At 42.2% G+C, this 26185-nt stretch overlaps 1 protein-coding gene and 1 long non-coding RNA gene across 2 annotated transcripts; one reads left to right on the top strand and one right to left on the bottom strand.

The window, feature by feature from the left end:
• The first annotated feature begins 1302 nt into the window (after positions 1-1302).
• On the top strand, positions 1303-25720 carry park7 (parkinson protein 7). Its single transcript, XM_063215724.1, has 6 exons — positions 1303-1531; positions 2163-2264; positions 11381-11440; positions 12158-12227; positions 15064-15150; positions 25116-25720. Exons 1-6 carry the CDS (start codon positions 1442-1444, stop codon positions 25274-25276), a joined length of 570 nt encoding a protein of 189 aa, XP_063071794.1. The 5' UTR covers positions 1303-1441; the 3' UTR covers positions 25277-25720.
• On the bottom strand, positions 18376-19415 carry LOC134463313 (uncharacterized). The gene is made up of 3 exons (XR_010037720.1): positions 19337-19415; positions 18641-18726; positions 18376-18466 (listed from the first exon to the last, which is right to left on the bottom strand). It is a non-coding gene; the product is annotated as an uncharacterized LOC134463313 (long non-coding RNA).
• Positions 25721-26185: the final 465 nt, after the last annotated feature.

Here is a 26185-nt window from a genome sequence, read left to right as displayed (position 1 = left end):
TTGTAAGTATTGTGATGCCTTCTCTTGTTTTTCTTTCTTTCCTATTCCCTTCGAAAAGAGCAGAGGGAAGAAAACTTGGACACATGTGGAAGGCGCCTCCTCCACGGTCAATTTCAGCATGTGGACCAGCGCAGATGGTGCCTCCAAATTTGCATTGTCAGTCTCGTGTGGAGCCTAATCCACACTACCACCGGGTTACCTGATTTACAAATAATTATAACAGCCGTTGCAGTTGTGTGGCTGTGTGTGCATACCATAAGCCGCTTATGTTAAGTCTTTAAACAAATAAATTAATGAATGCATCTTTAGGGAAATGAGAACGGGGTATCACTGTGGGTTGATCTCAGTTGAGCCAGTTGCATATGTTGGTAATATGTGGATTAACAGACAGGCATACAACAGCAATCTCTCGGCAACATGGATGTACCTGTCTTAGGTGCTTTGTTCAAACGCTGTTAGCCTATAATTCAAGCATACACAAATAGGCTATTATAGACAGCCGACCAGCCAACAAAATGTCATGTCCACATTAGGTGCCTGCCCACTTCATGTAGAACCAGACGTGTTAGAGATTATAAAAAAGACTCTGTATAATTTAGTTCCAGGACGATGCACAACAGCAACAACAACAACAACACCAACAACGAAATAATAATAGTAGTAGAAGTAGTAGTAGTAGTAATAATAATAATAATAGGCATACTAATATGCCTAATAGTGGCCTAATAATGATACCTGTCATAATAACAATACTAATTGGATCACATTGAATTGCCTCTGTGTATGAAATGTGCTTTATTCAATTGCCTTGAATTGTCTAATAATTACAAATGATAAATAAATCTATCAATTCGAACTGAAATACAGGCCCATATGAAATATACAACTTCCTTGTGATTTCAGGTCCTCTGCTGCTCTCTAGTGGTCAAAGTGGGTAGTTAAAAGTGAAACAAAAATCACATTCTTCATTTGAGTGAGCCTTATTTGTTTATTCCCTGGTCCCAGTTTGTTACATTCACAGTTGTTGTTGCTCTCCTGACTCAGAAACATACCATTTTAAACTATTTAATTCAACTTCTCAGCGAAAATAAACTCTAACCAATTTGCTATCCAATGGAGAGTCAATCCCATTGGAACTTCTATGTGGGTTCGCACCATTTGTTTTTACTTTGACCCTGACGCAGTGTGGATGCTCCGTACAGTAGCCTACCGGTACTTGCATTTGTATGCTTGAGTAACGCACGACATAGAGGCTCTAGTTAGTATGATACTGGAGCCTATATGGCACAGGTTCAACCTAAGATTGACCACCAGTTGTTGCCGTAGTGTGCGCGTGTTTTGCGGCACGGATTCAGCACTAGGTTGTCGCTTTTGGTTCTGAGACAGCACTAGCACCACCACAACAACAGTGGTTTGCACGGCATAATATATTTCAAAAATCATGGGAAGCAAACGTGCATTAGTGATTTTGGCAACGGGGGCAGAAGAGATGGAAACTGTTATACCGGTAGACGTCATGCGCAGAGCTGGGGTTTGTACCAGATGTCATTTCATTCGTTTTCAGCTGGCTGCTTAGCAAAGTGGCTAACGGTTGTGTGTTCTCATCTTGTTTCATGAAAAACTGCACGAGTTCAATTACCGCAAGCGGAAACTAACAAAGCTTGACTTGTGCCAGATATTCTGCAAGATTTTTTGTGTGACGCACATAGATGCATTGAAAACTCAAACTCAGCTACTGATTATTAGCTTGCTAATGTTTTGGTTGGAAATGTTGGCGAAGGAGGCTACCAGCATGTGAATTGTGAACGATTCAGTTAAAGTAGACATGTGCAATTGTGCTTCAAATATTCAATTGACATTTACGTATGAACAGTTCAGTAATGCGACAGCTACGGACAGAGGCCCCACTGTGGGGCGTATTTGAGTCTGTCTGACACTGTAAACTGAGAAAGAGGTCGATGGAAATGTCAAAGTTTGCAGCTCAGGTGACTTTACATGGGACACACACTGTCTATATTGAGCCACATGAAGTGGACATCATGGTGAATTATATTAATTAGATTAGTATTACATAAAATAGTTGAATATGGGCCCATTTATATAGTGTAATATGTATACATGTATGTGATCTTAATTTGTTTTTGTTTTCACTTGTTAAATAGATTGTAGTCACTCTAGCTGGACTGACTGGTAAAGAGCCTGTCAAGTGCAGTCGTGATGTGCTCCTGTGCCCAGATGCTAGCTTGGAGGATGCCAGGAAACAGGTTGGTTCTTCTACCCCTGTGGTGTCAAACTCAAAATCTGGAACAAAGTTGCAGGCTACACCCAACATTTATTTTAAGAAACAGAGTAAATTGTGCATAGTACACACACACACTTGATACTCATATTTACATTTCACAAACATATTCCCATTTGGCCTACATGTGCCTTCACATAGGCCTATTCTGTTGCATATAAATGTGAGCTGTTTCTCTGACCTACGCCCACTCATATTCCTGTCTTATTACGCTATATATTAATGGTATGTGGGCCAACGGTAATACACGTTTAAAATGACCTCACTGACCAAATAAAATGGCTCTGCAGGCCAGATTTGGCATCACTGTTCTATCCTCACAGTCGTCACATGTGCACCCACTCACATTCATACCGTTTTGTCATACAGACTTTTAAAAAGGCGGACAACTCAGTCTCGCATACAGTTTGTGTAACCTGCTGTCCATGAAGTCTGCATAAGAAATGTGCGCAACACATCTAGTACTGTATATTTTAACAACAACCAGCAGCAAATCACAGCCAATATGTTTTAGAGCCCTACCTTAGATTGTGGAAATATGTGTAAGGTGGGTTATTATTTTGGCTGTTAATCAACCAATGACTTAAGCAACCAACAGAAAAACAACAACAATTACAAGTAATACATATTGACCAGAGAGACTGGAAAAGATACAGTGCCATGAGAAAGTTTGGGCTCCCTTTTGGACAATCTTTACATCGGCTTATTTCTCGTTGAGCTTTTAAAGTAGCAACTTCATTTTAATATGTGTTCAACTGTAGGGTAAGAGAAACATTTCAGCAGTGGAAGAATTGTAATAGGTTTTCCAGAAACAATTTTATGTGGATTTAAACAAAAATAGGCGTGTGCATAAATATGGGAACCCCATATAGGCAGTGGGCCAAGAATCATAGCTCATCTAGAAAATGAGTTTCGTTGTGACCGTTTAGTGGCAACTTCAAAACATGTTTTCTTGATCAATTTGGGGGTGCTGAATCCAAATCTGCCTGTTGCCACGGCGTCAGCCTGCACATTTGGCCACCACAAGGGGAGCTATATTAATTTTGCTTATTTATGAGTAGAAACAGAGTTTTAGAGTTTTCCTTCCTGTTCAGTAATAACATTTTACAGATTGCTTTGTAACAACATTTTCCATGAAGTTTTGGACCATTTCTTTACTTCAAGCCATGTTTTTCTCCAAACATGACAGTTGATTGGTTGAATTATAGAACAACATGCATTGCATATACATTACAATCTAGACTCAAGATGGAAGAAAATACTAAAATATGACTGTGATGCAGGATATTCTGTGCGCGTCATCATGGCTCCCTATGCGGGCGCCATTGAACATTTGGAACGCCATGCCCTCTTTGAAACTTTCATATCCCTTGCCAGTATTAATTATGGACTTTATTAACTGCTACGTGAAAGTTTACACGTTTGCAATGTGTTTCATGCCTTGTAATCTAGCATATGGATGCACACATTAGAGTCACAAACCCTATATTCATATTCAAACATTTCACGCACACATCCACATATTCTTAGTTAGAACTATTGTACTACTCCCCTACAAAGGAAAAAATAACTCAACTGATCAAACTGTGCAACTGAGAGAAGTGACTTCCAAGTTTTTTGTATAATCCTGATAATTTCTTTGAGTTCCGACACAGTAGTAGACGTACAGTAGTTGCTGTTGCCCCTTGTACTGCTGCAGAGATCTGAATTACTATTTTCTCAATTGAATAATTATAAATAATCATTATAATAAAAAGACCACGGCTATAAGATTATTGGTAAAATGGGCTCTGCATGGAATAATGATGACATATTGATACAATTGACAGTATGCAGGCCTATTGATACCAAAATTGACCTTTGACCCATAGTTGGCGCACTATTACTGGATATTCCACCTTGTATCTATCATTCTTGTGTCAAAGGGTCACGTAAAGACAACATGCAATAACTGACGTGGTGATTACTTGTTTTGTGCTCATAGTTATGACAAGCCATAATCTTCTAACCCTCTACTGCACTACATTGCCCTCAAGCAACCCAATGTTTTTTAAAGCCTCATGTCCAGTGTGTGTCTCTTTACATTATCAAGACCAATCAGAATGTTAGAAAAGACATGAAAGAACAATTTAGAGTGGTTTGGATGACACTATGTTGTAGTATTTGAAGGCGGGACTTCCTCTTAGGGTGCGAAGGACACACGATCTTTTGCATTATTATTGTAACTAAACATGATAAAATCATGAAATAAAAAATACTTTTATGTGCACAAGGCTGTATAGAAGACTCTTATCAGGTTTTAAAAAGGGTTTCCCTTTGTGATTGTTTGTCTTTGCGTTGCCTCAATGCAACGTTGTTCGATAAAGGGGTACTTTTTTGGGTGACTTTGTTATTATTGTTTTGTTTGTGTGTGGTTGTGTAACCACATCATCACATATATTTTATCCAGTAAAGACAAAAACTAAATGTTCTGAAAGTAAATTGGAAATATCTTATACATATCTGATATCTTATAATTTATACACATTTTGACAAACAAAATTAATGTAATAATGCTTTATGGATGAGCGCATCAGGATCTGCATGCTAGAGAAATTTCATCTGAAGTTAGGTAGGACAGCAATGTCAGTGATGAACATCTAAATGTAGAAGAGAGGGAGTTATGGTAGAGGAGGGGAAATAGAGTATTAACTACTGCTTATTATTCTTCTAAATATGGGGGAGAATTGCCGTATCCAGCTTCAAACTCAGACCACCTGGGTACTACAATAGTGGTACTGGGTAGGAGCCTACCTAAAGAATCAGACTCATTGATAAAGTCAAAGCACACTAACTGTTGTCTCTATATATTATAGTCTCTTTCTACAGGATGTTAGTCAACTCTGCCTTCCTGCTTGGGAAGCACATCTTTTATGCTTTACACACCCACAGTGTTCCCCACGCAACTCCCGCCATACTTCATTTATTCTAGGCTTCACTCATAACTAGGGTCCTGAGTCCAGGGCCGGCCCAAGCCTTTATGGGGCCTTAAGCAAAATTTCATCTGGGGGGCCCTACCACCACCTACTCACCATCAGATGCGTTGTAAGCTTCATTTACTTGCACAAGTGAGGGTTAGGAGCTAAGGACATACAGTAGACAGGCTGTCTGTAGATCATGTGCCCATTATGCACTTCTTGGAGCAAAATTTCCCAGAAAGCCATTTATCACAAAGGAATATCTTAGTTTCACTTCAAAACTATTACTTTTAGTTATATTCTGCATTTATTGTAGGGTTTGTACAATTAAGTGTGGTACATGAAAAAGGACGTTGTATCCACCATCATTGAGGTGTCCCCCGATATACAGCATAATGCCTCCTGTTTCCATCGAGGCTGAGAAAGAAATTTAGGACTAGGGAATATAGTATAGAGTTCATTTCTTCCTGGAACTTTGCTGCCCAGGGTGGGCTGGTGGCAGGGCCCTAAGCCATTGAATAGTTTGCTTATGCCTCGGGCCAGCCCTGCCTGAGTCCTACAGATTAGGCCTATCCTTGTAGTCACTTGCACGGAATTATGGCTCACATGCAGTGGAGGTGTCTCCAATGGCGTATCTAAAAGCAATCCCACTTCTGACACCAGCAAATGGGGATAACTTTGCTTGTCCAGCTTCAAACACAGGCCCTCGGGGTGCCAAATGTGCAATATGACCACCACACCAAGCAGCCAGTCTCATTAACATGACACACACACACAAACCTAATGATCATTCCATCACTGTGCACCTCTGTTTTACGTGAGGTAATTGCGTGTTTTGTTCAATTTTAAACTGAATAAAAATAAGAATATTGGGCCTACAGGATAAATAATCCAAAAAAATAAAATATATTTTATCAATAAAATGTCTCAAAATGAACTAAAAAAATCATGCATAGCCATATTGTGTGCAGTAGAGGGCTAATTATCAGTAATGTCAAGCAATGTATATTGAGTTCAAATTAATTGTTAACCTGTGGTACTTTTGTTGCCATGCCATCTTCTTATTTTACAACATCAAAAAACTTTTCACAAAGTATGTTTAATAGAATATACACATTAACTTCATCCTTTTTTTCATAATATGAAATACACAGTAGCTGCAGTGATTTCAAGCAGTTCATTCACCTACCACATGGTGGCGCTATGCCTAACTGCCATTTCACACATAAAGAAATGTTGGTAGGCACAAGACACAGTAATCTGTGAAGTTTCACACGTGTGAAGCACTCCATAAGGAGTTGGTGACACATTTCCTGTTGAATGGCCAACTTTAATTAAATTCCCACATTACCAAATGTCGCTATTTCAACCTTTGTTTTTTAAATCAATGTGCAACTTTTGACGATGGCAACACTTAGAATATTGATTTATGTACTATCAAGTACTTATATCAGCAAAAAACAAGTTGCCACCTGATCACTCCGACGAACCTGCAAGATAGGATTTCTGGCCCGCCGCCTAATAGAAGGTATACCGTTAATATGAAGTAGAGCTCACCTTTGCTGATCTAATGGCCTGTGGATACTTGCTATACAAGAAAACAAGTTCCAACCTCTGGTGCTACTGAATAGTTAGTAAACTTAATTATTCTATCCAGAACCTCTCTAATTGAGTCAGGTTACTCATCTGTCTTCTTTAGACATCCTGGTTCAAATAAATTAATTATTTTTCAATGATGGTGATATCCCAGGATTAGTATGACCATTTCAAGACATTGTACTTGCTCTTTTGCATTAACTCATTGTTGAATTTTGATCAGTGCAGTGCAAACACTGTCCTGCTGGAAAGTCCAAACTCTGTTCAGCTTTAATTTTGTGACTGGCACTTGAACATTCTTTTGAAAAATATGCTATTTGAAAATAATTAGTGAGGCCCTCAGCTGTAATAAGTTTTACAGTGTGTATGCCAGACACGCAGACCTATAGCAGGGTGTGCAGTGTTTCCCACAGAAATTTTGGAAACTATGGGGGCAGCAGGGATTTTTTTTTTCCGGGGGGGGGGTCTTCTCACGCGGGCCTTTGGGGAGGGGGGGGTGGGGGAGTTGTATTCACACAGCGTAAATGAAAAACGGCAAAACAATGAGTACAGTATGACATTGGCGCATGGAGAAACTATAGGCCTGGGCCAACATTTCAGCCATTTATATTTTGAGAAATAAGGCTACCCATTTTACCCATGACATGTATAATAGTAGTACATTGTCATTGTCAAAAAAATGCAGTACAGTGAATCATTTCTGTTTACAACACAGTTTCATTTGTCCCTCATGCAGGGGTCTATATAATGAAAACAATAATAAAACAAAATAGGAGCAGAGATAAGAATTTAAGATCACTGTGTGTAACGCATAGACAAAAAGGGTCTAAGAGGGTAGGCTATGCCTTTTCCCCCACACACATAGGCATACACATTCTACATGAGGGGTGCTGGTCACAGGGCCAGTTTTTCAAAATTCCTTCCATTAAAAGGGCTGAACAACATATTACACATTTATGTCTATATTCACATTTTCTATGCAGCCCGATGTCTCCTCTGCTGTGTCAATGAAGGCCTGTCACCTAACTCATTACAACTGTAAAACAAAGCCTGGGGAGTGTTAGTAAACTCATCCCAACTGTCCCTTCTCTGAAGTTTTTTTTATATTGCTCCCAAACCCAGGAACGCAGGAAATCATTTTGACCAGGGGGTGCTGTGGTCGGCGGAGACTCTGGGAGTCCTCTCCCAGAAAAAAAAGTGTTTTTTAGATGCAATTTCCTGCATTCTAATCAATTTTAGGATGAAGAATGGCGAATCCCATCTGACTAACTTCTTCATGTTTTATGTAGCCTAACCAAGGATGACTAGATTTTACCTTTTTTGTTTGTTAAACATTTCACTTCAAAATTATTAAGTTCTTCTTGCGGAAGGGAAACGCGCACCTAATGTGGAGGTGAGGGCGTGTTCAAGAGCAAATCGCGCTGCCGTGACAGTTTCTCTCTTCTCCATGGGCAATCTACAATGTGTGAAATTAGTAGAAATACATGACTAGGCTATGCGATGCACTTGTGAGAGGTGACCGGGCTTTCAAACAATTTAGATTGTCTTGCAATTGCGACTGTGTATCTCAAGATGCATACGATCAGGACAACTGCCCTGTCTCCCCGCCCGCGCACAAAAGCACGCACGACAGGCATACTGCGTCCCGTATGTGATTACACTCTGACGGCCAAAGAGTTTGTGCTGTGATCGGCGAGAGAAGTAGGCTAAGCGCCAAAGCAGCTCGTGCCATTGCTGGCTATTGATACAGGGAGAGTGTGAAAGCCACCTTTAGTTTGCATTTGACGTAGGCCATAGGCTAAACGGTGGTCAAATCAGCAGCAAGAGGCAAAAGGAACAAATCGCCACCACTACAAGTCTAACAATCGCACAATAGCACAGCCATTTCACACCGCGGCAATTCAACTTTGGCAACAGCTGATAAGCCACGCACAACATCGGCTGTGCTACAGATTCACCCCATAGCAAACTCCGAGGCTAATATAGACTTCACCAGCAATAGGCAAGACCTAGCCTACCAATGTGCTACTACGAATCCAATCTCCACCGCAAGGAACAAAAGTCACTTCTTACCTGACACGACGCACAATTTTGGTGACATTCCCTTCTCCCGTCGCACCTTAAATTCACCTAATTCCTTGCTTAGTTGGTCCGTATTTGATCACCAAACTGATGAGACTTCTCTTCACAACAAGTTAGCTCCTCCAATTGGTTTAAGACTGTGCATGTTGATGCATGCCCAAGCCAACACATCGCTGTTAATACCACATTTATTAGCCTACTACCTTTACACCACAAGCTAAACAAAACAATCTCTCCCGCGTCACTGGCTGCACCGTTCTACACCACTGTTCCGGTCTGGTTGGGGTCTAAAAGTTTATCACTCATTTCAAACCAAAATTGCATTCACATTTCAAACTACTTATAAGTATTAAAAAAGTAGAAAATATTCATATTTTGTGTTTCTATTTTAGAATAACAATGAGGAAAAGCTTCCTAAAAAAAATCTCTGGTAGAAAGGCTATGATGCAGCTGCGTCTGTTGTCCAGCACCGGGAGCACCCCACTTCCTGCGTCCCTGCCCAAACCCAAGTTAACTATAACAACTTGACTAGGCTTTTGATCCCTCTGTCTTTCAAGCACTTGTGGTTTTCTCTATAGGATGTATTTACTCCAGGAGGAAAATGCGAAGGAAATCGTAATTCAAATCGTTTTTAACAAAAACGGAAATCGTAAAATTTAAACTATGGCGGGCCGCCATAGTTTCCTCAATGTATGGGAAACACTGGTGTGCTTTAGGCCAGAGGTCATGGAATTTATGTGTGCATTTTTTGCCATGTCCACCTCCCATTGTTAAGGTCAAATAACTCTAGCTCAGTCTCATCTGACCACACTATGATTTCCCAAAATGCTTATAACTTGTCCAGATAAGCTTTCTGCATAAGTTTAACAACTCATTTCTGATGGATACACAGGAAAGCCTTTGTATGCATCACACATCCAATGCACTATCAGCAGCTATGATCTTGTAGTTCTATGGAGGTGTTCTGTAGTGTGCCTGTTACCATTCTTACCATCCTTTACCCATGCATTTTTAACTATTTTTCAACAAAGTACATTTTCCTTTCGCGAGGACCATTTTTGTGGCTTTCCATTCAAGTGGATTTCCATTTCTGGCTGTGGAGAAACATTGTCCAAGACTTCCAGATTAGTTGGTGTACCTTTCTTGTTATTCATAGTAATGCATTATCTTTGTTTGAAGTCTGCAAAGAGTTGTTCAGAGCCCACTATATTGCCACTCTCCAAGACAGAACAAAGGGCAAGCCTAGTCTGCTATTATGTATGATTTAAAAAAACATTTTAATGACCAATCACATCTGTCTTGGTGACTGAAGGGATTCCAAGGTCATTAAAACCAATTTGTGCTGCAACGGTGAGCTCTACTTCATATTAATGGCATACCTGCTTTGGGGTGCCCATATTTATGCACACGCCTATTTTTGTTTAAATCCGCATAAAATTGTGTCTGTAACACCTATTAAAATTCTTCCACTGCTGAAATGTTTCTCTTACCCTACAGTTTAACATGTGTTAAAATGAAGTTGTTACTTTAAAAGCTCAAGGAGAAATAAACCAATGTAATGATTTTCCTAAAGGGTGCCCAAACTTTCTCAAGGCACTGTATAGTCTTAGAATATCTGGTCTGACCATCTTCATTTTATTTTTGTATTGTATGCATTATTGCATGCCTTAATTGATTTAATCATGGCAGTGACCTAGGAAATCAGTCTGGCTTCCACCACTATTTACCTTTAGACTGCTAAAATGAAGCTTCATCACGGTCATGTCATCCCGCCTGCAGTATTACACTTACAGCGTTAGTCCTGTGGAGGGCAGTGTGGAGCTCTCCTACTGCAGTAGGTGCAGCAGCACATTACTATTCACTCTGTAGGACGGCAATGCTGCAAGAACAAATTCCTGGCATTGTCCTCATCACGACAGCCCTGTACCGTATATCACTGTGCTTACAGAACACCATAGGCCTGTCCTTGTTTCATGCGGCAATGTTTTATTTCATCACTGATTATCATGCATTGCCATGCACATAATATGACCTCTACAGAATGGTTGACACAAGGCTGGTGTACATTTTCTGAATGAAAGTCAGGGTGGAATTGAATAGCGCCCTTGAACTCCTGTGTGTCACCCCAGAGATGATTTACTTCACATCACTATGACTCAGCAAAATCATAGGGCTGCACTCTAATGCCCCAGCTGAGTGATGGTCCATTATAGTTCTGCAGGTCTGTATTTTTAGTACATTTTTAAAATGTACGTTAGTAACTTTGTGTCTGAGATTTATTTATGGCTAACTCCTCAGTAATGTCTGTGTTCAATACATTCAGAAAATTAGATTGCCAATATTTGAATTATCGTTTTAATTGAATATGTACTATGTGAATACAGGTGAAATAATGATGTTGTAGTGGAATGTTTCTGAACCCAAATTGGTGTGCTGTGTTCTGCAGGGCCCGTATGACGTGGTGCTTCTGCCAGGAGGGGGGCCGGGGGCGCAGAACCTCTCTGAGGTGAGCCGGTACATCTGCAGCACACCGCTCTCCTCTCCAGCCTCAAGGCTCTATTTATAGAGGAGCTTTCAGACGACTGGCCACTTAGGCGAACCATATCACTCCCACTCCACTTTCTCTCTCCTCTCCCATCTCCTCTGCCTGTTTTGGAGAATTTTCACCGTTCTCCCTTTCCACTTTTTCTCGCCTTGTGTGTCTCCTTCATCCTCTGATTTTCTTTCCCTTTTAATGTGTTTCTCTCTGACTCTCTCTTTCTTTCACCAACTCTCTACTTCTTCCTCTCCATCTCTTTGTTTTACAGCCGTTCTCTTGTCTCCATCTATCTCTCGGTCTCTTGGTCTCTGTCTCTCTCTTGCTCTCTGTCTCTCTCTCTATCTTTCGTGTGTGTCTTGGTTGCACCAACTTCTAGTATAGTTGTTATTGAGTCTCCAGTGGGGCCTTTGCCAAGCAAGTCCACCCACAATCAATGTACCCAATGATCTCTGCCTTTAAAGCCAACGCATGCATAATTGATGGAGATCTCCACACGCTGACCCTTTAGTGCTGAATGGCGCAAAATAGTGCTGAGCTCACTGCAAGTGTAGTTTTGTGTGTGTGTGTGTGTGTGTGTGTGTGTGTGTGTGTGTGTGTGTGTGTGTGTGCGCGCGCGCGTGCTCGCCTGCCATAGGCACTTGTTTTTTTTTGTTGTTGTGTTATTTATGTTGTCGTTCTTTGCAGTCTCCAGCTGTGAAGGAGGTGTTGAAGGAGCAGGAGGGCAGGAAGGGGCTGATTGCCGCCATCTGCGCAGGTAATGCCTAACCCCCTATACTGCCCAACGCACGCACGCACGCACGCACGCACGCATGCACACACATGCATGCAGGTTTCTTCCCCTCTATTCCTACCAACTCACATACCCATACACACACACCCATATGCACACTACTGTACTACACATGCACACACACAGACACACCCACACACCCTTATATTTGGATGTTTGGTCCTACAAATTTATTCACCATCACCCCCACAAGCACTTTTGCACACAAACCAAACTACAAACCACTCGCCATTGCACAGATCTGCAAAGCAGTCAACCTCGGGACGAACAAAAAAAGAATATTGAATCTTGTAGCAGAAATTGATGTTGCAATGAAACCGATAGGTCTCCGAAATAGCCACGGAGCACGTGTCTTAGACGACAGTGATGTGAGCGAGAGACGGTGCAGACCAACATAGTTGTGGGTTTAACTGCAGTGTCTGTGCAGCTGTTCCCATTAAAAAGAACACAGGGAAGAGATGGCGGTCTGTCATCGCACTCGCCAGTGCTGTTGAGGGGACACGCTAACGAGCATAGCGGCTGTTAACTGAGACTAGTGCGGCGCCAATAGCGGTAGAGAGAGAGAGAGAGAGAGAGAGAGAGCACGACGGACGGACAGACGGCGTGACAGTGAGAGAGAGAGAGAGAGAGAGAGAGAGAGAGAGTGAGAGAGAAATAAAGAAACAAGAACAAGAGAGACTAAGATAAAGATGTGTCTGCGTACGGGTTTGTGTGCGTATGTGTTTGGGCACGTTCGTCAAGCCAAGGGCGTTGTAAGGACTCCGTGAATGAGGACAGGGAGGCCCATGTGGCAGTGTTGAGAGCCTAGCGGGGCATAGTCGTAGTGCTGAGAGCCTAGCGGAGCATAGCCGTAGTGCTGAGAGCCTAGCGGAGTGTAGTTGTAGTGCTGCGTGGCCAAACACAGCTAAGGGCGTCCTAGAAAAATGTCTTGACACTCTCCCCTACACACCCTTACACACCCCAGCCCAGCCCAGCCCACCCAGAGGAATCCATAATGAGTGAACGTATGCAGCGTCCTGAGGCTGCCAGATTTTACTACTGTTACCACTAGCATGATATGAGAGTTACACCAGCAACACTAGTCAGGTTTCCCTTAAGGCATATTTTTCTTCCACTCTTCTACACTTGTCATGTACAGTTTTAGTACCCACATGTACCACAGTTCATCACATCATTAAAGTGCAGCATATTGATGTTACAGTAAGTGCGGCAGCGGCGTATTGACGTTGCAAATGCAATAGTTGAAAATGAAATGAGATGTTGAGAAGTCGAGTTGAAATGTCATTAGGTGCACTTTGTCCGTTTAACTTTTCAAGAATCGGCAGCATGTGTGGGTTTTGAAGGTATCAGTTGCTCGCTGAGTTATTTTTTGCGGCGTAACAGCCGAGACAAGCCACCCTTGTTTTATTTTGAGAGAGAAATCCATTGACCGCCATGATCAGGCTCGTCTGACCCCCGTGACTTTTTTCCAAAAACGACCAGCGTTCACTTGCCTGCCCTTTATTCATTCTGAGCGGGTGGGATGTGTGTTTGTGTGTGTATATTGTTGTGTGCACCTTGTGTTTTTTATTGTGTGTGTGTGTGTGTGTATATGCGCGTTGTGTTTTTTTTTTTTCGTGTATTGTGTGTGTGTGTGTGTGTGTGTGTGTGTTTGTGTTGTGCAGTGTGCGGTGAGCATGTAAGAGGAGAAGGTTTTTTAAACCTGTCAGACCGCTGCATCCCCCCTGCCTGCCTACTCCCCTCCCCTCCCCTGCCAGGGAGATGTGTAATACAGAAGACCGGGCAGGAAGCCAGCCCAGCAGTATAATCAATAGTCAAGGGCCCCTGCTATTTATTAATGGTCTGGGATGCGTCTCACTTGCCTCCACTCTCTGCAGTGCTGAGGAGGACGCTGCCAACCTTATCTGCAGAGGCAAACAAAAGTCTTGTTATTTTTAACCACCAGTCCCCCCCGACTCACCCTACGTCTTTATTCTCAACCTCCTCCCTCCTCCCCGCTCGTCTAAATCGGGCGGCGCAGTGATTGATGGAAACTATATATGCTGTTAATTTTAGATCTGGGGTTTTTATGGCGCGGCTATCGTGATACTAGTTTGATGTGACAGTCCTAGAGGTGACTCTGAGGGTTGGGGGGGAGAGAAAATACGCCTGCAAAAAAATTAAAGTCAGACAGTTAGGATTACAAGGTCTTTCCGAACGAGAGGCTTTTCGACATCTACGGAAGCCACAGTCAGCATCCGCTTGCCCTATCTAAAAGTGGCAGAGGAACAGAGTTTGTTCAACGTTGGTTTTTCCTCTAATCTTCTTCTTTTTTTTTAAAACTTGGAGTTTTCAGGTTCCTGGCTGTTTGTAAACGTGTGTGTTTGTGTGTGTGTGTGTGTGTGTGTGTGTGTGTGTGTGGATATTTGTAGATAAATCCATACTCTATACTAGGGATTTAAAAAAGAAATCATGATGTATTTCAAGTTATTTTGAGCCTAAATAACATAAAAGTCGAGTGTGTGCACGTATATACGTGATGAGGTCTGAATGCGCTAGAGTGCTTCCTGCGTGTGTGTGTGCGTACTTGTGCACATGCGTGTGTATAGTATGCATAGGTCAGTAATGGGGAATGAGTGCAGAAGAAATGCATTCTGGGAGGGGGCACTGATGTACTTAAATGAACTTGATGGAATACTGAATAAGCAGTTCTCATGTTCATGTGCTGCTGGTATGTGTGCAGTGGCAGTGTGTACAGTATAAATGTGTGGTGATGGCTAAATAAGGTCTAATGCATGTTGTGTGTTCATGTGTTGTCCAGGTCCCACCGCTCTGCTGGCCCATGGTATTGCCTATGGTAGCACTGTGACCACCCACCCTGCCATGAAGGACAAGATGATGAATGGAGGTACAGTAGTCCTATCCACTAGGACAAGCTTTAGTTTCTGCATGTTGGGCTCGTAACATGGCAACATCAGTGAACAACATATCCCCCCTCATTTATTTCTACCGTCTTAGTCAGCCAAAATAACGGTACTGTAGTAGTAGTGGTGTGCATTGGCACTGCCCTTATGATTCGATTACGATTCGGGAGGTAACGATTCGATTCAAATCAGATTCTACGATGCCTTGTAATGCATTACAGTTCTGCTGAAAGCAAGGCAATTTTTTCATCAGTAATGAGGCAATACAAAGCAGTCAGATACTTAACAGCATTTTATTGGCTGTTGTGCGTATCAGTCCTGCAGTTTTCAATGCTTTGAAGTGCTGTAATTTAATTGAAAAGGTAATTTGCTCGCTCCGGAAATGACCACAGAAGTAATTGAAATTTAAAAAATATGCCGCATCGATTATGGCCTTTGCTGAATCGATTATTGAATTGACACCCCTATCTAGTAGTGCAGTGAATCCTAACTAGGGATACGTGGACCACTACGGGTACGTGAGCACACTTCTGTGAGTGGGTACGTGAAAAAAAATGAATATTGCAAATGTATGAAACATAGTGACATTGTGGTAGAGGAAGATATAAAGAGCATGAGCGAGGGGACGCTCAGTCATGGTGTGACAAAAAAAGTAAGGCAGAAGAGGTTGGGAAACACTGCTCTAGTGAATGTTAAGGGAGTTTTTTTCCAAGGTGTCAGACTCACAGAAAAAAAATAGCTGATGCTCATGATCATGCATATAATCATACAGGTGCATCGATCTACAGTGTTTGCGTTATCACTTGTATTAAGTGCAGGGATGTCCAGGGCTCACGGCTACTAGTGTCTCATTGGGAACACCCTGGTAAAATAGAGGACGGATGCATTCCTTATCCATGATTTGCATGTGACGTCAAACGTTCTAGTGGACGGCTACTGGACGGCAAGAGTGCCGCATTGATGAATGGATTCCTATGGGACTCGCAACGTTTAGTAACTCATAACGTAACATAGATCGACGATAAACTAAACACCGTGAACACCCATTGTGCTGTTTGTTACAAAAACAGATAGGGTTACAACCCAGGCGTGACTTTTCACTGGATCTCAAAATAAAACGAGAAAGCTGAGGTGAATCGCGGCAACCAACTGGAAAACCATCAAACTAGCCTACTCAAGTAGCTGGATGAGCACCACGGTAAGTTTCTCATTTGCCATCCTTTGTATCATCATTTGTCTCTTAATTCGTGAACGCTAGTTAATTTAAGTCTAATGTGCAGTTTCAGTGGCTTTTTCTGTGTGGTCAATGTAAGATGCTTTCCATGATTAACGTTAATTATCAGCATCAATACGCTATGATGGACGTATGCTATTGCAGGCTGTAACATAAACACGGAATTCATAAAGCTCTTGGTGAAATAGCAAGGCTATGACGTTCATACTGTTAAGGTTCAAATGTAAAAATAAACCATGTGTACATCTCTAGCGCTGATTTCCCAAGTAGTAGGCCTACTCTTCAGCATGATGCTGTCATGAAATGCCAATCACCTTATCCATGCTGGCCTATTTATAATGACATGCATAGGCCCACCAGTGTCGATGTTGTTAGTATGAAGTCCACCTCTTTGTTGTGTTGTCATCCAAATTGTCTGCCCTCTGAAATCAGTCACACACATCAGAGGCTTAATGGTTTGGGAAGTGGTATTACGATTGGAGGGTTGCAGGTTCAAATCCCATCCTACACCTCTCCCTTCACCTCCCATCCAGGCTGAAGTAGGCCTATGAGCTAGGCACCAAGCCCCATGCTGCAGGGACAATTCACTGTGAGTAACGAAGTTGCTTTGGATAAGTGTCAGCTAAGTGTTATCTTTCTGTTTCTCCAGATGAGAAGAGTGATGATCTGATGTCATGACACATTGGATGTATGGAAGAGCCAGAGGTCCAGCACACCAAGTCAAGTTTAGCCGATTTCAACCTCTTAATCACACCAACTCAATGTAGTAATCAGTTCATTCAATGGCTCAAAGACTTTATTTTTAGACACAAAGTACAAATACATTTCAAGGTTTTGTAGGTGATGGGAGGGGATATCTATTGTGGGGTGGACATGTACAATAGACGTGCAAGTACTTATTTATATTAATAAATGGTTATCTGAACTAGGCCTGTAATAGTCAACCCATTGATGCTGGATGCTGTGTACTCGTTGTATTGACCTAGGTGCCTGGAGCGACACAGCATTTAGGCATGGCATATTAGATTTTTTTAAATGTGGGTATGTTAGAGCTGAATTAACATGTTCTAAGGCAAGAGGATAGTCTTAGCTTTTAAAACTCATATCATGTCTGTATGTGCTTCAGAGACTTATTTAGTTAATTTGGGGTTTTTTTATAGGATGAGGACACCTTTCTTAAAAGGGGCATAGGCAATTAGCTGGCATTTTGGTGCCAGGCTGAAAATGGGTTAATTATTTACGCACAGCACTATCCCCATTCCAGTATACCCATGTCACCTGAGATATACATTTAGTGGAGACAATATAATTAGTTAGACTAGACTGAAGATTGACAGGCGGTCATGGGTAAGTGGTTAGAGTGTCAGCCTTGTATCCCAAAGGTTGGCGGTTGGACTCCCCGACCCACCAGGTTGGTGGGGGGAGGAATTAACCAGTGCTCTCCCCAATCCTCCACCATGACTGAGGTACCCTGACAATGGTACCCGCCACACTGCTCCCTTGGGGTAACATTAGGGGCTGCCTCCTTGCACTGGTGAGGCATAAAATGCAATTTCGTGCAGTGAACACTTGTGTGCTGTGTCACACAATATCAATGGGAGTTGGAGTTTCCCAGTTGGGCTTTCACAGAAAATGTTCTACGTTGTTGTATTAGTACAATAAAATAAGCAAGACATGTTGGATGGACTTCCATCATTTCAGTTATTTATTATCACAGCTACTCACCATCAATGACAACAGGGCTCACCAGCCAAATGCTGGGGAAAATTAAGTTTTGCTGGCAGAAAAGAAAACATACTTGGCACTTTGACCCATTATTTTAATGTACCGGTATGTTTGGAGATTAACATACTAGCCATTTTGGCTTACTAGTGAATAAAAAAAGTTAATTTAGAGCCCTTCTGAAAAACTCCAGCAACTGGTACAGGTGATCAGTGCATCAGGGGAGGAATGTAAGGGTAGGCCCGATGGATGAAACAGCATCACTGATGGTGAGGTCCTGGTGCTGCTGCAAAGCCAAAGAGGAAGAAGCCTCTCTGGACACCTCTTCATGTTGGCTCCCCCATCTAATTAGAAAAAAAGAAAAGACAAACATGCTATTTAAATGATCTAGCCATGCATTGTAATGTATTGGTACAGTACTGAATAATTGACTCCCTTGGCAATATTGTCTGAATTAAACTGTGATGTAAAAATGTCAGAAAATAACACTCATCCCAACTTACTAGTCATGTATTTACCTGTGCTGCTGGGATGCAATTCCTGGCCACCATGACGCATGGTTTTAGTTTGGGTGCTGACCACCTGACTGATGAACCTGCAATTACTAAACAATAAAAACAATAAAAGATAAATAACAGGTTTGTTGTGCTTTTCTTTCTCTTGTGAAGGTCATCTTTTCAAATGATTTATTTAATCAAATCAAATCAAAATTATTTAATCAAAGTATGTAACCGACATTCTGTCCTATGTGTTTCTACAAGTGCAATGTAATGCAACACCGATTTGAAACATTGAAGTATGTCAAGTCAGCTTTTATTGTCACTTATGGTCATACAAGGGAAACGACGTTTTCTCTCTACCATGCCAGGACAGGACTGACAATTACAGACAGACAGAAAGTGCAAGACAGGACAGGTAGCAGTGATGAACTGGTAACATAAGTGGTCAATAATAATACAGTACAAATGAACATATTGGATATGTAAACAGAAGATAAGATATAGAATTATATTTCATATTTGCCTACATTGTGCAGACTGAAACAACAATGAAATCCACTTGGATGAAACGAAGCGAGAGAATTCAAGTTAACCTACAAGATACATCTGAGATGAAAATATATGCTTTTCAAAACACCACTTTGCGAAATGCCTGACACAAAATGTACCGTGCGTCTTGTAGCCTTGTAAGTTAGGTTAGCAGCATTATCTTACCTGTGCCATGCCACGAAGAAGAGGATGCAGCCGCGGTGCCCAGCCACCAATGAAGAAACGGTGCATAAATGTGCTTATTATTTGCCAATGCAGAGGTTTGGTTAAGTTCACAACTTTACTGAAGAAAATAAACACGGGATAAAAAAAATATATCGCAGGCAGAGTAAGTTCATGGCTGGAAGCAAGCAACAACTTTCTCTTCTTCTCCCAGTTTATCGTACCGCCCGTCCGCGTTATGCCATCTAGTGGAGCAGAATACATTTGAATAAATCTATGATTTGAACACATCCACCGTGGCCAACCTAGCCTGATAACGCCAGGTACATATCCCGTTTAAAAAAAATACAAGAACTACGTGTTTCTTTGGTATTTTATGGTCAAAGTTGTCTTCGTCTGCATATAATTCCTATGTACGAATGTGTACTTCTGCCGTCCAGCAAAATCGATTACGTAATATTGTGACGTCAATGCAAATGATGGATAGGTAATGGGTTGACAATAGATAATGAATTGAAGAAAAACATTCCAGGACATTAACTTTTCTGGCACTAACTAGCAGAGGTGTGACCAAGTCACTAATGTGCAAGTCACAAGTAAGTCTCGAGTCTTTCCACTCAAGTCCGAGTCAAGTCACAAGTCAAGACACATCTGACCAAGTCAAGTCCAAGTCCAAGTCGTACCCCAGCCAAGTCAAGTCCAAGTCCAAGTCTCATTTTTTTTCAAGTCCTTAACAAGTCACAAAGGGATTTTCTATTTGCAATCACAATTTCGATCATAAATTCATTAGTATAATAATGAGACCTGAGTAAAAAGATGACAATTACTAAAACAGTTGCTGAGAAATCAGTCTAAACCAAATTACTGCTTGTGCTGTGTATGTAAAATGTCATTTAATTTATTATTTTTTTCACATAAAAATACATTTCATGTGAATTTGTACTTAAACAAAGGAGCAACCATATGCCAAATATTTACTGTCCAGTGGGCAAATAGTCCTGTTTGCATGCATGCGTGTGTGCGTGTGTGTGTGTGTGTGTGTGTGTGTGTGTGTGTGTGTGTGTGTGTGTGTGTGTGTGTGTGTGTGTGTGTGTGTGTGTGTGTGTGTGTGTCCGTTCCATCAACTGCAGAAGACCGGTCATATCTAGTCAAGGTTGTATACAGACTCTAGCATCATAACGCTAAGGGCAGATCTCTGGTTAACTTTTTCACTAGGAGCACAGGGCCACAGCTTTGGCTGGGCCCAGGACCAAAAACTTTGAATGCACCCCCTAAATCCACACCCCCGAAACTACAAGCCTTGACTGTTTTAAGACCATTTAATTTCAATGAGGAAAAAAAGTAGACTAAGCCAGGGATGCTGAGGTGGTCACGGGGAAAGTTTTTTTCAAGACATTAGGGAGGCATATTACACTTCCGACCTGAAAACACGGATTCACACTTTCATACAGCCGAGGCTAGGCTACTATGTATGAATTTACCCACAAAGGCCAAGGGTTAAAGTAGTTCATGTCTTACAGGTGCAACCCAACCCCCCCTCTCTTTACTGTAGTGTACCACTCGACTAATGTAAACATTTTGGTTTGGCTTTAAAAGATGCCATTTTCCTTAAGGTATCATATTAAGCTCACCATTCAAGATTCAAGATTCAAGATTCTTTTTAATAGTCCCGAAGGAAATTTGTCTTGGACATACATAGCTGCCACATACACACAACATACACATGACGCCAAAAAACAAAAATAACAATAAACACACACATACATAGAAACACTCAAGTGCATATCCACCACAGCCCACCACCCGCATACATACATGGCATTACAGGATGGTAGTTGTTAATGACCTGCGTTCAGTAGGTTAACAGAAACAGGGACAAAAGAAAACCTGTACCTATTCAGAAACCTTTTCTTGTTTTTAACTGGTACTCTGAATCGCCTGCCAGAGGGTAGCAGCTCATATTCTGGGTACAGAACATGCGATGGATATCTCATTCTCATCAAGATATGACATACAGCAGGGGTAATCAATGAAAAGACTTTTTAAATTATTATTATTCCTCCCAGTGTGTGTGTGTGTGTGTGTGTGTGTGTGTGTGTGTGTGTGTGTGTGTGTGTGTGTGTGTGTGTGTGTGTGTGTGTGTGTGTGTGTGTGTGTGTGTGTGTATGGGGGGAGGGGGATACACATGTGAGGCAGGATGATGAGTTAACAGCACAGCTCAGCAGGAAGCCCTGTCTCAGGTGCATTTTATCTCATTATCTTTAAACCAAAAGCTGACCACTGACAGTGAACCCACCAATGAGCGCATGGTGCGGCGCACTATAGGCTATGCTATCTGCAGGCTTTGTGCCAACAGTATTTAGCCTAGAAGACAATTGTCCACATGGGCTAAGAAATGAGGACAAATTTAGGCCTATTAGTTAGTTGGATTGAATTCCTGAACATTGTTGAAGCTGTATCGGCATTGTCGGTTTCCCCCTCACATTCTCACCGCAATGACCAATCACGAAACATTTTACTGCGTCAAAGTCCGCGCTAGAACATTCGTTTGCAGGATGGTCATCCACGTCTTGTTATATTAGCCTACCAGACTTCTTCTCGGGGCTTATTCGCCTGCACGCTGCCGTAGTCTGAAATAATGCAAATTAGACCTAAACGTGGCGTGAGAATGTCAGTTCACGAGCCAAACTTGTTCTGCGCTTCTACAGTATAGGAAGAAATACGGTGTATAATGCCCTATCCAACACTTCGCTCCTCATTTTTTCTCTAAGTGGATGAATCTGCCCTGTGCCGTTTGGTGTGCCGCTTGCAGTAGGCTACTATCCAGTTACTGAATGCCCGACGTTTGCAGTCAGTCACGTCAAAATGTGTCGCATTGTTGTCTGCGCCTCTCACCCTCGTCTCGCTGTCCTCCCTCTATCGCCCTCCCCTCCCCCACAAAGTCACTTGTATGCATGCGTCTTCAGAAAGAATAAGTTATCCACCGTGCACGTCACAGATTGTAGCCAAACAAAGTTCTGATTCTATGTTTCCTGATTTTTGTTTATTTGGAAAGCAGGGTTTAACATGCCAGTTCTCCAGTGCTTGTGTCGTGCTGCTCTAACCTGTCATTTCCAAGCAACGGCAATTGTGACTCCAAACTTCCAAAATTACCAACCAAAACATGTTTGAACTGTGAGAAACTTAATAGCCTATAAGATTGAGACGACACCATGAGATACAAGTTTCTCGAGCGCAAGATGGGAGCAGAGCGAGATAGGTTGGGCACAGGGCGCTTTATCCACGGGAAGCCGAGCCATGCATGTCTCGCACCGCTCAGCAATAGCGTGCGTCGGCTTGCGTTTCTTTAGCCATGGACTAGACGCATTGAATGTGCCCAGTGAGTTAGTCTGTGAAATAGCGTCCTGATGCCCATTTAATAAGGTTAAAAATAGGCTATTAAAAGAAACGGTTAAACTTTGACTCTAACCCACTACAAGTGTGAACTTATGCCAGCTGTCTCCTAACTGGAGTCCCCTCAACTTTTGCCGGTCACATTTCTTTCGTCCACAAGAAATTTCCCAAAAAGCAAATGCATGCTTATTGCGCAATGCTCCACTCTGACTTATTGTCCGACTTCGTAGGTTTCATATCGTTATAAGAACAATACCTAGGCTACTTTTAGCTGTGTAGGCTATGCTCAAACTCGGTTGGCAAAATCTGCATCTCCATTGTCTGACGCTCCATTAATAACTTTATGGCGAACTCTTCCACAACCAGCAAATTACCTCATCCAGCTTAGTCTCATACTGCAGGTGGGAGATTGTTTTTCAACTGATTTCAGACATCTCAAAACGCATATGCTTCGCACAATGCAGCATACAGACGCGTGTTGCACATCACACTCCCCACCACACACTCTTCCTACAACATTGATAGAAAATATTTTGTTGATCAGAGTGTCGAGATCAGAGATAAGATCAAACTTCCATACAAGAATGTAAAACGAGTTGTGGAGAGAGGGAGACAAATTAACTTCCGCGATGGTTTAAAATGTGGGCTGTGTTTGTTCTGGAGACTCGGAGATGGTGTTTCACTGTTGCCGCTGGTCAGCGTCCAGGCTGCATAGCACCACTTAAAGCAATGACGTGACGACGTGACGTCAAACAAAGAATGTGGGGGGCTGTTGCATTCTGCAAACAAGGGTCTGACTTGTTACAAAAAAAAATAGACCAAACGTGGCAAGTCACGCCAAGTCATTGCAAGTTACAACTGTCAAGTCCAAGTCGAGTCCCGAGTCAAAGGCGTGCAAGTCGAGTCGAGTCGCAAGTCCTTTCTGATCTTAAAATTTCAAGTCGCAAGTCTTCACACCGCTGACTCGAGTCTGACTCGAGTCAAAGTCACTGGACTCGAGTCCACATGTCTGCTAACTAGTGTGTTTTTGTATGTTTTCTATAGCCACAGAGTGCACAATCTCAGACATAGTATTCACATGATGTGTTTCTTGTAAAGAAAACTGTGAGGGTGTGTTTAAAGGGTATGTAAAATCTGGACGGGCTATGGCGTAGCAGATAGATGGTAGAAGGGTTGGGGTGTTGGGGGGCATAGTGTGTTTTTGCATGTTTAATGTAGCCGCAGACTACACGTTCCCATACATAGTATTTGCATCATGCGTTGTGTGAGACTGTGTTGTAAGTTTATATGCGTAGTCTAAAATGGGAACGAGGGAGAGAGAGAGGGAGGGAGAGAGAGAGAGACCAGGAGATGGAGAGAGGCAGGGAGGGAGAGATGGGGAGAGGCTGCTGGGGATATTGCGTTGATGATTCAGCAGGATGGCTAGCCCCAAACAGGAAATGCAGGGGAATGCAGCAAACGGGGCTGGCTTGCTGGCAATAGAGACAATAGAGCACTCTCAGCCTTTCTCACCACCACGCATCAAGCGACACAGAGGAGAGGAGAGGAGAGAGAGCATCAGTACAGAGAGTGTACAACAGGGGGCACTGTAGATGGCACGCCGGCAGTTTGTGTCCCATATGGCGCGCGTGCGTGCACACACACACACACACGTGCACACACACACACACGTGCGCACACACACACACACGTGCACACACACACACACACACACACACACACACACACACACACACACACACACACACACACACACACACACACACACACACACACACACACACACACACACACACACACACACACACACACACACCTTGAAGAATTAGAAATAGGAAAATGCTTGTCTTTTTTTATCAAGTTAATATTCTTTTTTTTGAAGATTGTGTCTTGAATTAAATAGTGCCTCTATATTTCCTTTCCTGGCCCATGCTACTTTGCAAAATAGTCTGCTGTCTCAATGCCACTACCTTGGTAAAACATAATCGTAAATGCATACATGCAATACATTTTATCTGCGATTTTATGTGTAGGATTTTGTTAGGACAGGAGTTGATTTGGAACTGAGGGGTTTTGAAGAGCTTTGTGACTATAGGAATGGCTATGCTTTCATACCAATCCTGTGTAACCCATTTTAGCCTAAGCCCTTTTTAGGAAAAGGTGCTTATTAAAACCTAAGCATCGCAGCCTTCGAAGCACATACAAATATGAAATGAGGTGCATTTAAAAGCTAGGACCCTCATTGGGCATTAGAATGTGTTCATTCAGCTCTGACATACCCACATTTTAAAGAAAAACTCAAATCTCAAGAGCCTGAATGCAGCGTATATGTGTCTCCAGGCCGAAATGGGTTAACTCTCATTCAATGATTCTTCTCCTCTCCTTGCAGACCACTTCAAGTACTCGGAGGCCCGCGTGCAGAAGGATGGCCATCTCATCACCAGCCGAGGACCAGGCACCAGCATGGAGTTCGCCCTGGCCGTCGTGGAGGAGCTGATGGGGGCAGAGGTGGCCGCCCAAGTCAAGGCACCTCTCATCATGAAAGACTGAGAAGGGGTATATCTGCCCCTGCTGCTGGCATCAGTAGATGCACTAGTAGACTGCACTTGGATACAGTCTCCCACTACTACATTGTGTCAGTGTGATGCTGGGAGACAAACGGGGAAATCAGACAAAAAGGGGAGACTAAAGCTTTACTGTATGTCAGTGTTTTCCTCTGGCTGAGGTATAGAAGCAATAGATTAGGCATTGTGCTTCACACAATCCAGACTGTTAAAATAAAATGTTCAAAATCATGAAAGAAAACTTTGACAATTCTAGTTAATAGAAGCACTTAAGGCGAGGGCAAATGTCTTGGATGTTTTTTTTTTTTTTCTGTTGCAGCTTCCTGTGAATAGTTATGCAGAGCAAACGGTGATGGCATCCCGATAAAGTCACTGTCAACCTGTATTTGGATTGATCAATGGTTGTGAATAAACCACACATTGCACCTTATGACAATGGCATTGTAAGTGTGTGAGCAAATGTATTTCTACTCAAATATAAAAATGCTCCTGTTTCAAATATGGAAGACCTATTATTATTATTATTGTTATTAGTATTATTGATATATATATATATATATATATAGAGTGTCACTCATGAAAAGGAGAGGTACCAACCTCTGCTGCCATGGAGAAAGTTGTGTAGGAGAAGCAGTAAGTAAAGGCGCATGCATTTTCCAGATCCTTTTGTGCTGGTGCAGGATTTGCGGTGAAGCTGCGCGGCAATATTTGAACGCGCGCTCGCCCTATCAACACACGGAACTGAATTTTGTGTGGGCGGTACGTCTGTCTTAAACTCAACCGATGATTGGTCTAATGGTGATAATTATAGTACTGTCAGAAGACGGATGTTGGTATTGGCCAATGCGCAAGCAGCCTTGAGGACCACTCGCAGCACACCAATGAAGCTTCATCT

This window comes from Engraulis encrasicolus, chromosome 14, assembly GCF_034702125.1.
Source record: "Engraulis encrasicolus isolate BLACKSEA-1 chromosome 14, IST_EnEncr_1.0, whole genome shotgun sequence".
NCBI lineage: Eukaryota > Metazoa > Chordata > Actinopteri > Clupeiformes > Engraulidae > Engraulis > Engraulis encrasicolus.
The sequence above is the reverse complement of the archived record's forward strand: the minus strand, read 5'-3'. Positions and strand labels throughout refer to the sequence as shown.